Genomic DNA, 16,116 nt, shown 5'->3' with positions numbered 1-16,116 from the left:
TTTTTTGCTTTGTTTGTTGATGCTTTGCGACTCGCTGTGAATTTTCTTCGGATGTTGTTATTACTGACGGCGGCAGTGTTGCAGGCAGCTCCTCGTTCTCTTAAACTCGCTTGTCATAATTCCCTTCATATTTTAGAGCAGCTCTTGCTGCAACAGCAGCTTGTGCTGCTGCTGTTGGAGTTGCGCCTGCTGTTGTAACTGCTGCTGCTGCCAGCGCTTGTATTTCCCCTGGTAGGTCGGTGTTCCCCCTCGCCCTGCAGCAGCATTGGCAGCGTTTGCCGGCATTGTCTGCATATTGTTCTTGATGATGGTGCTGTTATTATTGTTGTTTTGGAAGTGGGCTGCATCCATCACGGTTTCGTAGCAAAAGGCCGCTGCATCTAGAAGCGTGGCCGCATAGTTGCTACTGCTGTTTTGCAAATAAAGTTGCTGATTCTGCTGGTATTGCTGGATTTGGAGTTGCTGTTGCTGGTGTTGAAGTTGCTGTTGACTGGCAGCTAATGTTGCTGCTGCTACTGCGGCGGCGGCGAATTATGAGTTCGAATTGCGCTTGGTTGGCAGCTAGGACGAACTCGACTGATTCATATTGCCAAACATGTGGGCAGAGAACGATGTCTGGCCTGTAGAATTGGCCTGTGACGTCGACGACTGTTGCTGCTGCTGTTGCTGTTGTTGCTGCTGCTGTTGTTGCGCCTGCTGTTGCTGATTGAGCGAACCGCGTCCATGTTTCGGTATCGGTGGCTGAATGTACTCGTGCCTGGCCAGTGCGAACACATCCATGCGATCCTCCTTGCGATATGCCAAGCATCCCCGAATGAAACTCTGCATAATAATAATAACAGCTCTCTGTTTTGTTTTAAATGTCAGAGACAACTCACCTTGGCCTCGTTAGAAACGGTTGGCTTGTTGGAGAACTGCACTTCGGTGGCCTTCAGGATCGTATTCTCCTCGAGAATCGTGGCCTGCGACTGATTGTGACCGAAGGGCTTTTTGCCGTACAGACACTGGTAGAAGATAACACCCACACTCCACACGTCCACTTTGGAGGAGATTTTCGGCGGATTTTTGCCCACGACAAAGCACTCGGGTGGCAGATACCTGAAAATTTTTTTTAAATATAAACAATTTACACATTAATAATGGGTCCTCGAATCTATTGGTTATTTGGTACAAAAACGTGGTCCAATAACTCACCAGTAGGTTCCCGCCCCCTGAGAGGTCAGATCCATGCCGTGATCGGGATTGTAATTCTCGTCGTCCATCACCTTTGACAGACCGAAGTCGGTGATCTTAATCTCGCCGCAGACGTTGCCCTCGGTAAGCAGAATGTTGCCGGGCTTCAGATCGTAGTGGATAACTGGAGGCTTAATCTCATTTAGATACTTGAGTGCAGATACAACCTGGGCGAAGAAATTTGATTTGTTTATTTTCGTTTAATTGTTTTTGCGATTTTTAACGAACTCACCTGCATTATTATCGAGCGCGCTTCACGCTCGGGTATAGTCTTATGTTGCTTCAAATAGAAGTCCAGATCGTGTCCATCACAGTATTCGAGCACTGTGCAAAAGGAATTCGCATCGATCTCGAAGACATCGTATAGCTTGACGACCCGCGGATGATCCAGTGCCTTGTGAATGTTGTATTCCCGCAAAGCGTGTCTGAATTTTGGGTTGTTAGCGAGGGTTTCAAAAGAGGAAGACTTTAGTATATTTATATAAATATAAAGCTGAGCTTTTACATTTTATCCCTAAAGTGTGTGTTGTTTCACTTTACGATACAATTATAATTGATAGAAAGATGTATTGCACCAAAAATATATATCATCTACGCAAAAAGTCTGATCTAAAAGTACCATGATATTTTTAATACATCACAGCAGCAGCAGCTAACGTGACCTTTAAGAAAACTATATCCTTATTGTCTAACCAATTGGCATTGCATTCCCCCATTGACTTTTCCTGCTCTGTTTTACTACTCACTTGATATAATTAGCTTTCTTATCCTCCTTCCAATCCTTGTTTAATTGGTGCACCTTACATGCGACATAGCGTTGCTCCTTCAGGTCGAAGGCCTTGTGGACCTCTGAGAAGCCGCCCTTGCCCAGAAGCATCAACAGAAGATAGCGATCATTCAGCACGGGATGATTGTTGAAGCGGGACTGAAAGGTACATAGAGAGATAGATATAGCCAAAGGTAAGATAAGTGGCATGTAGGAAATGGGCACAATGTGAAACTAGGCGCACCTGATCCTCGTTAAGAATCCGCTTGAGCTCTCGGATGTGCAGATTGCGCTCCCGCTCCAGCTTCTCCATCTCCAGCTGCAGGTCGGCGTCCTCCTTTTTGAGGGCATTTTGTCGCAACTTGAGGATCTCATCGTACTCGTAGTACTCCTGCGCTGTGTAGGCACCCGATACGGGGTCTGGCTTCAGGAAAGTGCCCGAGTCCGAGCAGCTGCCGCTATCGTTTCCGCCGAGGCCGCCACCTCCTCCTCCTCGATCTGACAAGCGGTCGCCAACGCCGCCCGAGTTGCCGACATTGCCGCCCGAACCACCACCGCCGTTGTGCAGCAATTGAGCCTGATTGGCCTGCGTCGAATTGCTGCGAGAAAGTCCACGTCCACCGCCGCCACCGACACCACCGCCTCCAACACCACCACCTCCAACGCCACCACCAACGGTTCCGCCACCGATCGCGCCCGCATTATTGCCACTCAATCCGCTGTCGACGCTTACGCTCACACGATCACTGCCTGGACCGGTAACAACTCCGCTCGTCAGCTGCGTGGAATCGTTCGAGTTGGAATTTTGTTGCTGCTGCTGTTGCTGGTGTTGCTGTTGCTGCTGCTGCTGGTTGTTCTGGTTGCTGTTGTTGTTGCGTTTGCGTCCGGACTCCGCCGGACGCTTTTTCATCAGCTGCTTTTTCTGCCGATCTATCTCTTCACGCTCAGCGGTTATTTCTTCTTGCCGCCGACTCAGCTCCTGGAACGCATAGCCGTCCGTCCAGTTCTCCTGCAAATTTACGATTAAATGTTTTCGTTAACAATTAGATTCTAGCGAGGCCACCAATAATAATAATAATACCATATTTTCTTAATTCTTACCTGGAATGTGGCGCCCACTCGTTGGGTAACAAACTGTCCGAGCCTTAGGCGATTCTGCATGCACTTCTGTCGCGCCTCCTTCTTCTCGATGCTGCTCTTCTCCTTCAACAGCTTCTTGACCACATCAATACACTTGGCTATGTGGCACTTGTGCTGGTCAATCGTCTTCTGGTTGCCAACAATTTGGGACTTTTGTTCATCGGACAGCCGTGTCATCTCGTCTAGCTTCACCTTGCCCGATTCGTGCTCCGCTTCGCGCTCTTGCAATTCATGCAGCGACACCTCCGTTTGAGTGGCCTTACTATAAGTGATAATGGCCGCCGGCATGGCCATCGGCGGTGGTGGTGGCAGTGGTGGTCCCACACCCACATTTACTCCAACGCCCACGCCAACACCCACACCGACCATCCCAACAACTCCCAGGGATCCGAGTTGATGCGGATGCGTTGGCACGACGGAGGCCGTCGATGTGGTCGGTGGTCCCAATTGCTGCTGTTGCTGCTGCTGTTGTTGCTGCTGTTGCTGCTGGGATAAGGGCGTCTGCTGCTGAATGGACGCGAGGCTCAGTGGATGACCACCAAGGCCAACGACCACGTGTGGAGGAACCATTTGATTGGAAGTCTGTTGCTGTTGGCGCTGCTGTTGTTGCTGCGCCTTGCTGGAGTTGACATAGTGAAAGTCTGATCCCGGTTGCTGTTGCTGCTGTTGCTGTGACGTCTGGGTTTGGGGACTAGCTGGTGGGTAAAGGGCGTAAGCGCTGCTCGTTTGCACTTGCACCTGGTTGCCAGCGGAACCGCCTGCACTGCCTCCCGTCGCAACACCGCTTCCCTGCTGCTGTGCCGCCGTTTGCTGCTGCTGTTGCTGCTGCTGGGCGGATGAGGGTGACTTGCTGCCACCTCCCGTATGTGATCCTCGGAGGCCAGCGGTATTGCCTCCCGCACCACCTACCACACCGACGCCCACGCCCGTTTGCTGCTTATTGAAATAGTCGTTGATCTTCTTGTTGTCGTTGACTGGCAGCATCAGGCGGGCGCTTTTGCCGCCACCGCTTCCAGAACCGGAACCAGCGCCACCTCCCCCGCTTCCTGCGCCACCCGCTCCTACTCCGCTACCTGCAGATCCTCCCAGACGATCGCCCAGATTCAGGCTCATGTTTACCTTGGGCATATCACGAAAGGCCAATGATTTGCCCTTCAGGCTGCTGTTGTTAACAACGGTTGCTCCTGCTCCGCCAGAGCCACCGCCACTCCCCGCCTCATCCGCACTAGTGGCACATGGCGGCATTTTTCGCTTCCGTTTCCGCTCCGCTGGCGTCCGAGGTTTGCCTACCGTTAACACCGACGTCGTCGTGGTCGTGCCTGCCGACAAGTAGCCCATCTCGCCTCCATTATTGGAGTGTTGAGGTGGTGGCGGCGGTGGTTGCTGCATTCCCAGTGTGGGCGCAAAGGCGGGATGTTGCTGTTGAATCGCTGCTGCTGCAGCTCCTGGCGTTGCTGCACCGCCACTCAGCATATCATTGACATCCTTCTCGCTATGCGAGGAGCCAGTGCTCATATTCGAATCCGGATTGCTGCTACCCTGATGCAGCCCTTGCAGCGACTGCTGGTGGAAGTGTTGCTGCTGTTGCTGGTGGAGTTGTTGTTGCTGCTGCTGATGCAGTTGCAGCTGATGCGGATGCTTGTGCAGGTGCTGCAAATGTTGATGTGGGAGTATCTGCTGCTGCTGTTGCGCCTGCTGCTGGGGATTCTGTTGCTCCTGTTGCTGCTGCTGCTGCTGCGACTGCTGCTGGGCGCTGTGATGGTTAGGGAAATGCTGTTGTTGCTGCTGTGGGGGTTGTAACTGTTGCTGTTGATGTGGATGGTGTTGACTTAGGGACGAAGTGTTCTGCGGGGACATCTGCAAATGGGCGCCGGGGGACATCTGTAATACAAAGCAAAGAAATATTTTTATAAGTATTGGATTAAAATACTTAATACTATTAAAATAAACGTGCGTTATTTAATTGCACATGACGTTGCCATTTCGAAAAGCATTCTTTGATAACAAAAAAAAAATTATAACTTTCGAATATTAAATAGCTTCGTTTGCCAGCGATTCGAAAAATTTTTAATACATAAATTATTAAAATAATTGATTTTCTTTGTTGTAAACTCAAAAATGTTCGAAAATAAACATTTCTTTTAAGTCTGCAATGGTTTAATTCTACAATTCAATGCATTTATCGTATGGAACGGTGTTAATATATGTTTGCCCCAACAATAATGATTTCTTTTATTTATTTTTCTTCTTTGATGGAATTTTATTCGTTTAGCTTTTTGATATAATTTACACTCCGTCTCTCACTGACTGCTTTATGCACTTTGCAACACTGACGCCGCTTTTGTTTTGCTCCGCTGCTTCTTTCGTTTTGCAGTTGCTCTCGCCCTCTCTTTCGCTTTGGGTGAGATAGTGCTGCCACATGCACGATATTCGGAAATCGCGACTAGGTGGCAACCCGAGCGGTGGTAACAGAAGAGGCAGCAAAGGAGAATGTGCAAAATAAGTGCACGGGTGCGAGCGGGACGAAAATAGAGCGGCTGCGGCATGCGTTGCGTGCTCAAGAGTGCGAGGGAAATGACAGCAGCGAAAGAGAGCCAGAATGCAGCGGCATTTGTATGTGTGTATGTAATGTTTTATTAAAAAGCAAAGCGCAGACAATGTAAAAATTGAACAATTTTACTGGAAATGAAAATGGCTACTAAGACCCTTTCCTGTTTGTTTTTTTTTCACTGGTTTACTTTTCGTTTTCAATTTTCTGTAAACTTTCTTTTTTTTTTTTAGTATGAAAATTGTATTTTAATGGTACAATTTTTCAGTCAATTCCCGTTCACCTTTTTTAAGCGCCGCATATTTTTCTGCACACACATACGTGGCTAAGTGCGTGAGTTGTGTATTTGTGTGTGTTTTGCTTTTCACATTCTATTACAATATTATCACATTTGGTTTTCCTTTTGTTTTATTTTTGTCTTTTCGTTCAGTTTGCACTAATTTTCACATTTGCCTTGTTATTTTCCTTTATGTATATATACATAACATAAACACATATATATGGTTTATTTGTATATATATATTATAACCGTGTTTATTCCGATTTTTTTGCAGTCGCTCTCATCGTGCGCTTGTGTGTTTGTAAAATGGTAATGAGCGGAGCGAAAGAAAGAAGAAGGTGCAAACACACAGAGAGTTAGCAAGCCAAGAGGAAGAACAAGAGCGGCGAGAGGGAGAGTGCGACGGAACGAGCAAAAGAGCGAGTGTAACTATTCGCTTATTTGCGAAAACGAAAAAGAAACCGAAACGAAAACGGACAAAAGTACACTTAAAATTATCACGATTGCTTTATACACTATATTGAATGCTTTTTTTCCTATTTCGTCTTTGGGTGATAAATATTTTTCTGCGCATCTGCCGTGCGCGCGTTCGATTAAAAACAACAGCGAAAGCAAACTACACACGCCGCCAACTACAACTACAAATACAAGCTGCGCTGCCAGCTTCGCGGCGTTGCAGCTTCTTCTTCTTCTTTCGCTGCTGCCTTCCATTCCAACGAACTTCCAATCCAAAACGGAAAGCAGCTGCTGCTAGCCGAATGATGTAGAAGAGGGGTGGGGACACTGTGGGGAGTGAAAAGAGAGGAGTCCAAGAGAGAGAGAGAGAGTGACAGAGAGACAGCCGGCGTCTTTGTCAATTCGCGAGCGACGACGCCGGCAGAGGGCGCCATTGCCACAACACCACAAACAAATACAACATGGCAACAGTGCTGCCCTTCGACTATGGAAAAAAAAGTAATACAGCCAGGATCAAGATAACTGGAAAACTAGCTAGAGGTTTTAAGAACACAACTGTCAAACAATTTAAATCGGTCTTTTTTTTTTTAAATTTTCGAACGAAATATATTATATATATAGACTATGTTGCTATGGAATAGCCATATGATCAGCTCTAAATGGGAACTCCAAAAATCAATCAAAAATCAAAAAGTAGTACAATGCGTTCCATTGGTCAGTTTGCATTTAATTGGTTAGGAATATAATACAAAGCATAGAACATAAATATTAAATTTTACGTTGCAAGAAGGAGAATGTGAATACAATTTGAAACATTTTGTTTTGTTGAACACTTCACTTCCCTAATTTTCTGATCAAATTGTTATTAATCTAACGTAAATTAATATTGGAAATTCAGCGGTGTCCTTAATGTTGAAGTTCTAAAATGAAAGCATGTTTCTCTTCAGTTCACCCCTCATTATCATTTGACAACAGCTGTCGCATGGTTGCCGTTCATTCCCAAACGATATACCAAAAGAATGATAATGAGAAGGCAGGCAGCAGCAAACGGAAGCATTAGGAAAAGCTGTGGGGCGAACTAACAAAAAAGTTTTTCCAAATATGGCTAATGCATGAAAATTGTAACGGCCAGCGAAACACGAAATTGACAACACTGAGAAAAATTGAAAAACCGAGAATAAGCGTGCACAACGAGAAGCGAGACGATAAAATGAGCTGACGATAACGAGGGGGGTTCGGAAAAGGGGGGCCACCAAGCAGAACAAGAAGTGTGTTCCGACGTAGAAGGAGAAGCGCAAAAACCAAAGCGACAAACGACGACGACTTAATTTTTGGGCCGTGCCTTTGCCTCACGTGGGCGCGAATGAGATAAATCTATGATGATGATTATGCTACTGCAGTGCGAAAGGGAGAAGAGAGTGAGGGGCAGTGCGAAAGGGAGAGGCAGAGAGGTGCATGCGAAAAGAGCAGAGGAGCCAATGTGGAATGGAAATGCGGACCGAGATGGAATGGAATTGCACAGCCCAAAAATTAGGTCTCTCGATGTAAAATTGTATAAATTAAAATAAAAGTTTAAGTGAACTGAAAATTTATACATTTAATTTGATTCACTCTAATTACTTTTAATTTCTTTTGTATAGAAGCTATCAGATATCAGATATCAATAAAAAAAAATAAAGTTAATTTTTCTCTCCACACAAAACAAATAGGGAATACGGGTACATGGACCTGGAAGGATGAAAAAAAAAAGGGAGGGAAACAGAGAAAGAAGGGAAGGAAACCGGAAGACGGGCACAAGTGGGTGGTTGGGCGTTGCGTGGGTGTGGCACTGAAAACCAACGGAACTCACATGCATTACGCATATGCATTTCTTATTGAGAGAAAATCTCAGTGCGAGAGGATGGCGGAGAGAGAGAGAGAGAAGTGACGGGACGAGCAAACTAGGATGAGATATGATTATGAAGAGATACATTCCAATAGTGCTTGAAAAGTCTGTTATGCTGTTATTTACAGTCAAATAGTTATATTTATTATTCCCAAATAATATTTAAAGAATTAGTACCTCCTAGTTCCAAAGTTGCAATTAAGGAAGAAAATACTAAGCGAACCAGTTTCTTTACGGGTTTTTTGGCAATATTGTTGATAAGGCAATGTTGATGTAAGCGTGTATTTTTTAAACTTGTTTGCTGTTGTCCCGCAAGAGACGTTGACTTCAAGCCAAAGAAAACAAAAGAAAAAGCAGTAAAACAGCAAAAACAAACACACATCAGAAAAAGCACAGCAAAAATACATCGAACCGCAACTCGGACTCGGCTCGACTGCGCTGTCGGCTCTCAGTCGCGCCGCATCTGCTGGCGCAGTTTAACAGTTCACGTCGATGAGTCAAGGTCGAGAGACGTCACGCAAATTTTCGTTTTCATTGCCTTTTGCTTACAGACAAAAAACACAACAACAAATGGCACCAAAGAGCGGCCACACACACATGCTGTTTTATTTTTAGACCCGAATGACGAGCCGAAGAGGACACGAAGTTGCACGAGAGCGGCTGATTAAGCACGAGAGAGCGATATAACATCTGCTCCGCTATAAAAATGAATGAATAAATGTCGTTGTTGTTTCTTTAAATTTAGGCTATTGAAATTGTTGGCAATTTAAATATAAACATTATCTAAAAGGGGGAAATGAATTGGTGCTGCAATAAAAAGCACTTAATTTACCCATTTTAAAAAAGGAAGGGGTGATATAAATTTGTGAGAAATGTTTGATTATGGATTTCCGACTAATCTCAGCGTTTCGAGCTCGATTTTTATACCAAATATTATTTATTTGTTCAACTTTTTGGATTTATTAAAATAAGTATTGTATTTCTTTATTACGAATTTATTTCGCCACAAATCAACGTTAGGTTCAGCTATCTATTAAATTTTCTGTCCATTATTCGTATCAAAAGGGTTTAAATTAAAATTATTACGAGTCTCTATAGCGTTTCTATTTAATCAGAAATTTCAAAATTGTATGGGTTTCCTATCCGCGTTTCTATTTTTGTTTTCCCAAGCGATTTATTGCTTTATTTATTAATTCCCATCGGGTTAACATTAACATAGTTTCTTTTTGTTGCTTTTTGTGGCCCAATTTTGCAAGCGTCGCTGTTAACGCTGGTGTCGCAGTCGACGCAGGCTGGGCGCTCAGCACAATGAGCTGTTATTGTATTCGCTCTCTCCCTCACTCTCTACATCGTCTAGCACGTGCACGGACAAAACAGCTCAATGTAAACAGAGAGAGGGAAAGAGAGAGACGGAGAGAAAAGAAAGGAAAAACAACCAAACATACTCACGCTTTTTGTAAATATGCGGCCACTGGCAGTTTTGTTGTTGCTTTTGCTGCCGTTACTCGTGCTGCGACTGCGTTTCCGAGCAGAGGCAGAGGCGCTGGCAGAGGCTAACATTATTTGGCCGCTGCTATTGCTGCTATTATTGTCGATATTATTTTTGTTGCTGTTACTAGTGTTATTGTAGTTCTTGCAACTGCTGCTACTATTGTTGCTATTGCTATTGCTGTTAAACGATGTTATCGTTGCTGTATTTGCACCTTGCTTTTTCGTTTGCTTTTGTTGAGCTGTTTGAAATTGCTGTTTTTGTAGTATTTCTGGTATTTGCAACAGTTCTGGTTTTCTTGCTGAACGTTGTATTTGTTGCAATTCTGATATTTTTTGCTGACTTTGCAAAGATATTTGTGTGTGTTGCATGTGCGCCCTTTCATTGACACGCTGATAATCAACGATTTGCCTTTGTTGCTGTTCTTGATGATGGTGAATTTGTTGCATATAACATTGTTGCTGCTGTGTTTTTTGTACAAAATGCAACTTGTTTATTTCTACGGTTTGCTGAACTTGTAGAAAATCCTGACAGTTTTGCATATGATGTTGATTTTGGGGTATATCTTTATAATAGTTATTTAGTTGTAAACGCGAATTCTGTTGTTGCCTTTGCTGTGCTTCTCTTATTTCCAGTTGTTGCTGTTGTTGCTGGAGCATTGCTAGAGCGAATGAACCGCAAAGAGGAGACGGCGTACAAGACATAACATGTTCGCCGCGCTAAACTAGCTCTATCTCGCTCAGGCTCGAAACAGCTGACACTTGCCGGCTGAATCAGCTGCTCTAGCTCTCTCGCTTTGCGACTCTCCGTCTATCTCCCTCTCTTTGTTTCTCTTCACACATCCACAAACACACAGAGATGCACAAGAAAAAAAACAAGTCTCGCCTTTAACGTTTTTTCTCCTTCTTTCTTTCGATTTTTTGTAGTAGGAAGTTGTGTGCGCGAATTTTAAGCGACACTGGGCGACACGTCACGTTGCTCGCTCTTTAAGTTTAAGTTCGACACTGAGAGCCAGTCGGCTAAAATTGGCAAATCCAAAGCACAAACACACACACGGTAACACAAAAAAAACATTAAGCCGAACGCGACTCAACGAATGTTGTACTTTTCGTTTTTTCTGGTTTCTTGCGCACACACAGACACATTGCATATATATACAAGTGCGTAAATATGTATGAGAGCAGGCAGTGTGTAATGTCTGCTAACCGAGTGAACTTAAATTGTGTTTAGCAACCGCCGACAAAACCAAAACGACACCGACACCACCGCCGTCTGCAGCCGAAATGTCGTTCTGCTCTCTGCTCTCAGCGGTGCTCCTCTCGCTGCTGCTCTGCTGCTCTGCTGCTCTGCGGCTCTGCCATGCTCTCGTTGCTTCACGATGTTTCGCGCTTGTTCTTGTTGGCAAGACCGCTGACTGCGCTGCCCACGCTGACTTCGGCGTTAGAAAGCTTGCACATTCGCTAACTGCAATGCAATTACATATTTTTTTAATCCCCTTATCCACAGCATTTTATTCGGGGTATATCTGTAAATCATTTCACATACATATGTAGTTTAAGTCATTTTTATATCCAAATCTATGAGCTTCGTTTGACTTTTTATTTTTTGATGGCTGCATTTATTATTTCGTTCAATTTGCGCAGCTCACGTTAAGAATGCAAATATTAACACATACAAAACGCATATACATACACACATACATACATACATGTATGTACATTTCGTAATCGAAAGCAACCGCAACAAAGAAAACCCTCGTATTAATCAGTTCCAGTGCTGTTTTATCACAATTATAGCCACAACAAAACTATTGTTTATGGATTAATAGATATGTATGGTCATGTATGTACATACACTTTACCACGTTTTTAGGAGAAATAAATAAGAACAATAAAACTGAAAATGATGACACTTTTTAATAAAAAAAATATCACATCATTTTCTAGTATTTTCAGAAATATTGTAAATGAAAGAGAGAAGGCAATACTTGTGCCGTTACTTCGCCGACAAAATGCAAGCTAACGGTTGCCTTGCCAATGACAGGTGATGAAGCAAGACAGAGAGGGGGACAAAAAAAAAACGAGACAGAGAAATAATGCGGGGCTGTAGGCACTTTTATGCATTCTCTGTCTATTTTTTTCATTCGTTTTGGGATATATTAAGGGAGAAGATAAATTAAATTGGCACATACACAAATAAAGTCATTGGTGTACATACATACGTATGTATTGGTCATAGGTAAAATACTCATTTTTGCATATTTCGGTTTTTCAAAAGGAAAAGAAAATCAATGAACAAGTTGCAATTTTCCCTGGTTTCTTCCTTTTTTTTATATTTTTTTTTAGGATTTTTCAGCGATTTTTACTTTTAAATGGATGAGTTGTGTTGCACTTTTTTGCGATTCGTCGCTGATTTTTCCTCCATTTGATTTGTGAAACTTTCACCAGAAACAAGTCAACAACAACTGTGCCAGAGCAAAATGATTAAATTTTTCTACACACTTTTATGTACCTGTTTTCTCCTTTTTTTTTTGCATATGAGTGAGTTAGTTAGAGAGTGTTTGTGTGTTTGTCTGTATATGCTTTCCCAGGTCTTCGAAAATTAAAAACCAAATGCCAGCTGACGTAATCACACAGCATAACAAATAAGAAAACAGAAAATAAAAGATTCGGTGTATAAAACAAAAGTTTTGTGAATTGGGCGCGCGTGTGTCTCCGTCGTCAAGTTGAGTCAATCAACAAATACACACGGACACTACATAGTCAGATGTGCACACGAAACGACAGTAAAATCTCCTCAAAACAAACGCGAGAGTTATTTTATCTATCTAAAAGAAGTAAGCACAATTCCAAAAAAGATCTTTTTGATAGATAGTTTCTAGATCTACTATTTCTGTTGTCTTTGATGTTACACAAAATTCATAAAATTAGGGCGACACAATAAATACAATCCCAGGATTTACTGTAGATCTATACGTACATACATATGTATGTATGTACATAATTGTGAATTGTTAAGCAGTTGTCGCACAATCAGAAAAATAGCAAAGCAAAGTGAGCAAAACAGAGACACTGATAGATAAAGAAGACGAGGTGAAAAAAGATTGAAAAAATCACGAACAAACATATGAAGGGATATGTTATCGAACACATTAAAAGGCAAGATTTAAAAGAATTTTATACGATTTCAATCATCTGGGTCAAACGAAAAAGATAAGAAAAATTATTTGATAAATACCGAAATCTGTTTTTTTTCCCTCTACATTTTTTGCATACCCCCCTAATTAGACTTTAATTCGGCATTTCCGATCAGAAATTCTACAAAAACGCGTAATCAATTAGAAAAAAGAAGACGGAACGAATGGAAAGCATAACTAGTTAGAATGTTTAAAAGCTTTACGAGATGAAACCAGGCAAATACCTTAAATATACGACAAGCTTTCGACGTTTATCTGTTTGCCTTTGCTTGTCGTTCGCCTTTTGTTGTTTCCCTTTTGATAACAAACGGCGAGTATGACAAATAAAACAAAAGAAACCTACAAAAAAGCATTGAGAACGAGAATCAACAAATTAACATGCCGCGAATGTAGAAACACAACAATGGCGAAAAAACATAGAGAACGTCATGTGGGAGAGGCGAAGAGGGCCAAAAACAAAACAGCACAATGAAAAGTGGAGAGCAACAGTGTTGCTATTTGTACTACATTTCGAATAAATATTTATAAAATATGGATGGATTTGGAAGCTCATATCTTATGTAGAGCTTTCAAATAAAAATTATATCGGTTTGTATAACAAAATCGACTTAATATTTTTTTAATTTCGACATCAATAAAAGTATGTAAATTCGAAAGGTAAATTTCATTTGTCTTACAATTAGATCTGGCGGGGAAAACCGTTGAACTGACAGCACTGTTACTCTCGCAGAGTCGTCTAATTATGCTGAACCAACAAATACAACTATAACAAGAACAGGCAAATGAGGTGTGAGAAGGGGATAAGAGAGAAAGAGAGCGACCCAGTCAGTGGAAAAGACGGCGACCCACGACAACAAAAAACGCAGCGAGTGACGAAGAACGAGTTGCTCTCGCCTCCTCTATTTTTCACACCCTCCCCGACCCTTTTTTTGTCGATAACTTAAAAACAGTTTAATTTACTATTTGAGCAAACGTGAAATGCAAAAACAATCAGCACACACATCCATACACATACAAACATTGGGAAATAAAGAAATGGAACAAAAAAAAAATGAACGGGCACAGAAGAAAGAGTGGCGGAATAAAATAAATAAAAGGCAACTGACGTTTGACGACGTGTCGTCGTTTTCGTTTTGCGTTTTTGTTCGCCGTTTGCCTTCCTTGCTTCTTTCGCTCTACTCTTTGGTTTGCGCTTCGTTTCGGCTGCGCGTGTTTTTCGTTTCAGTTATTATTGAGACTAAAAATGCGGCGTGAGATTTCATTGTGAGTAAGCGCAACGCAAAGCGCAAATCGTCAAAGCGACAGCGCTGGCAGCGGCAGCGACGTCGGCAGAGTACGGTTCACACAAAAAAATATATAAAACTGTAGTAATAATAATAAAAGACGACAGAACAGAAAATTCGCACAAAATAAAAACTCACGAATGACGGACGGAAAGCAAAAGACCAAAAGTTGAATACCCTATCAAATCCTCAGTGAAAACTTTACAATGTCAAAGTTCAATAAATAAATGTCGAAAATTAATTCCAAATAGACTTGTGTTGAATTATTTAGTCTTCCAAAGTTGAACATAAGTTACCGATATTATTGGGATTGGGCGTTTGGGCCAGACGACGGGCGAGGGGCGTGGCATATTGTTAAATGCGCTTCTTATTTGCTGGCCGAGTCAAATATTTCATATGAGGTAACCGACATTGTCGACGTGAAATATACATATTTTGTTTATCACAAATGTATAAATATACCCGGCAAAGCAAAACAAACCGAAAATTGCCAACAAAAAAATAATAAAAAAAAGGCAAGGGAGCAAGAACAAAAACATTACCGCATCTGTTGGAATGAATAATATTCCCCATTTTGTTATTTTTTTCTAGCATTCATGAATACATCCGAAACCCATGATGTGTACATTCATAGGTGAGAAATCTTGACAAAAATTTCAATTCTCAACAGAATTGAATTGTTTAGGACTAAAAAAAATAAAATTAAAACGAAACTGCAGGGGAAATTAGTTTATTTTTAGAGGTATTTAAGAGGGCAGAGAAAAGAGCGAGATCAAAATAAATGAGTATCGAAAAGATGGGGCATAATACATTCATAGGTATGTACATACATACATACATCCTATACTATCCCTGCAGTTTCATAATTCATCGCTCTTGAAAAAAATTATAAAATCATCGCTTAAGCCAGCAGAACTGGCCCTAGTACCGTAGGACATTTATTTGTACAAATTGATAAAAATTGAATTTCATAAAAAAGTGCGAATTAAGTGATGAAAAAGCGAAGAATCGAACTGCGGATTGAATCGGAAACGGAATGACTCTGAGTTAACTTCATTATTCTTATCAACGGGAAAATGTGTTACGTACATATACAAACATATATGTATGTGCATACATATGTATGTGAAAGCAAGTATATTATGTACACAAAGAGAAAGATAACGAATGCAGAGGAAGCAGCTGAAAAAGTGGGGAATACACCAGAGATTGTGTATTCCCGGAGCCACATTCCCCATATATGTATTTCGAGCAAGGTAGCAAGGCACTACCAAAAAGGCTTAGAAAAAACATAAATATAAATTTGTAAAATATATGCATGTACAAATCATATTCAATTATGGGGTTTGTTGCAATTCCAACTTGATTAGCGCTATTTGCGATTTTGTGTTTCCTTCTAAACGTATGTATGTATGTATGTTTGTATGTACTTGCCATTCCGCGTAGATTACCAATCGGTTTTATAAATATAAACCAGAAATCGGCAAACTGAGCACCTCAATCGATTTGTCATTGAAATTGTGTGTATAAATGAGGCACAAATTACGATTCTGGGGATGAGCGCATGTTTAGAGCATGGGGCATGTAGTGGTTGGTGACTCAACTCGACTCGGGGTACACCCCTTCCAACCGACATTATTTGACCGACTCTTAGGCCGATCATCTTTATCGGCTGACTGTCATAGTCAGTCGATTCGAACGGAGAGCCAGCAAAGGCCAAGACTGAGAAGCCAGAAGTCAGGATAGCCTTCGATTGCCTTTTGGCTGTGGGTTAAACACAACCCGTTTGTTTCCCTGTAAATGTATGTATGGATATATATGTAAATATGTATATCACATT

The 16,116-nt window shown here is 42.1% G+C and overlaps 1 protein-coding gene across 6 annotated transcripts in view; it reads right to left on the bottom strand.

The window, feature by feature from the left end:
• Window positions 1–16,116, bottom strand: part of LOC117147606 (AF4/FMR2 family member 4) — a 54,897-nt gene continuing 38,781 nt past the window's right edge. For 4 of the 6 annotated variants that reach the window (XM_033314556.1, XM_033314558.1, XM_033314557.1 and 1 more), the window contains 7 exons: window positions 3,101–5,020; window positions 2,244–3,008; window positions 1,980–2,158; window positions 1,466–1,658; window positions 1,195–1,400; window positions 879–1,098; window positions 1–822 (listed from right to left, as the gene is read on the bottom strand). In XM_033314556.1, the coding sequence (XP_033170447.1) occupies window positions 562–822; window positions 879–1,098; window positions 1,195–1,400; window positions 1,466–1,658; window positions 1,980–2,158; window positions 2,244–3,008; window positions 3,101–5,020 (3,744 nt within the window). In that variant the 3' untranslated portion in view covers window positions 1–561. Of the gene's footprint in view, window positions 823–878; window positions 1,099–1,194; window positions 1,401–1,465; window positions 1,659–1,979; window positions 2,159–2,243; window positions 3,009–3,100; window positions 5,021–5,970; window positions 6,453–9,757; window positions 11,081–16,116 lie in introns of those variants that run through there. The other 2 variants (XM_033314555.1, XM_033314559.1) reach the window with 2 other exon arrangements.

The sequence above is a fragment of the Drosophila mauritiana genome, chromosome X (genome assembly GCF_004382145.1).
Source record: "Drosophila mauritiana strain mau12 chromosome X, ASM438214v1, whole genome shotgun sequence".
In the NCBI taxonomy this organism is placed as follows: domain Eukaryota; kingdom Metazoa; phylum Arthropoda; class Insecta; order Diptera; family Drosophilidae; genus Drosophila; species Drosophila mauritiana.
This window is presented reverse-complemented; position numbering and strand designations above follow the sequence as displayed.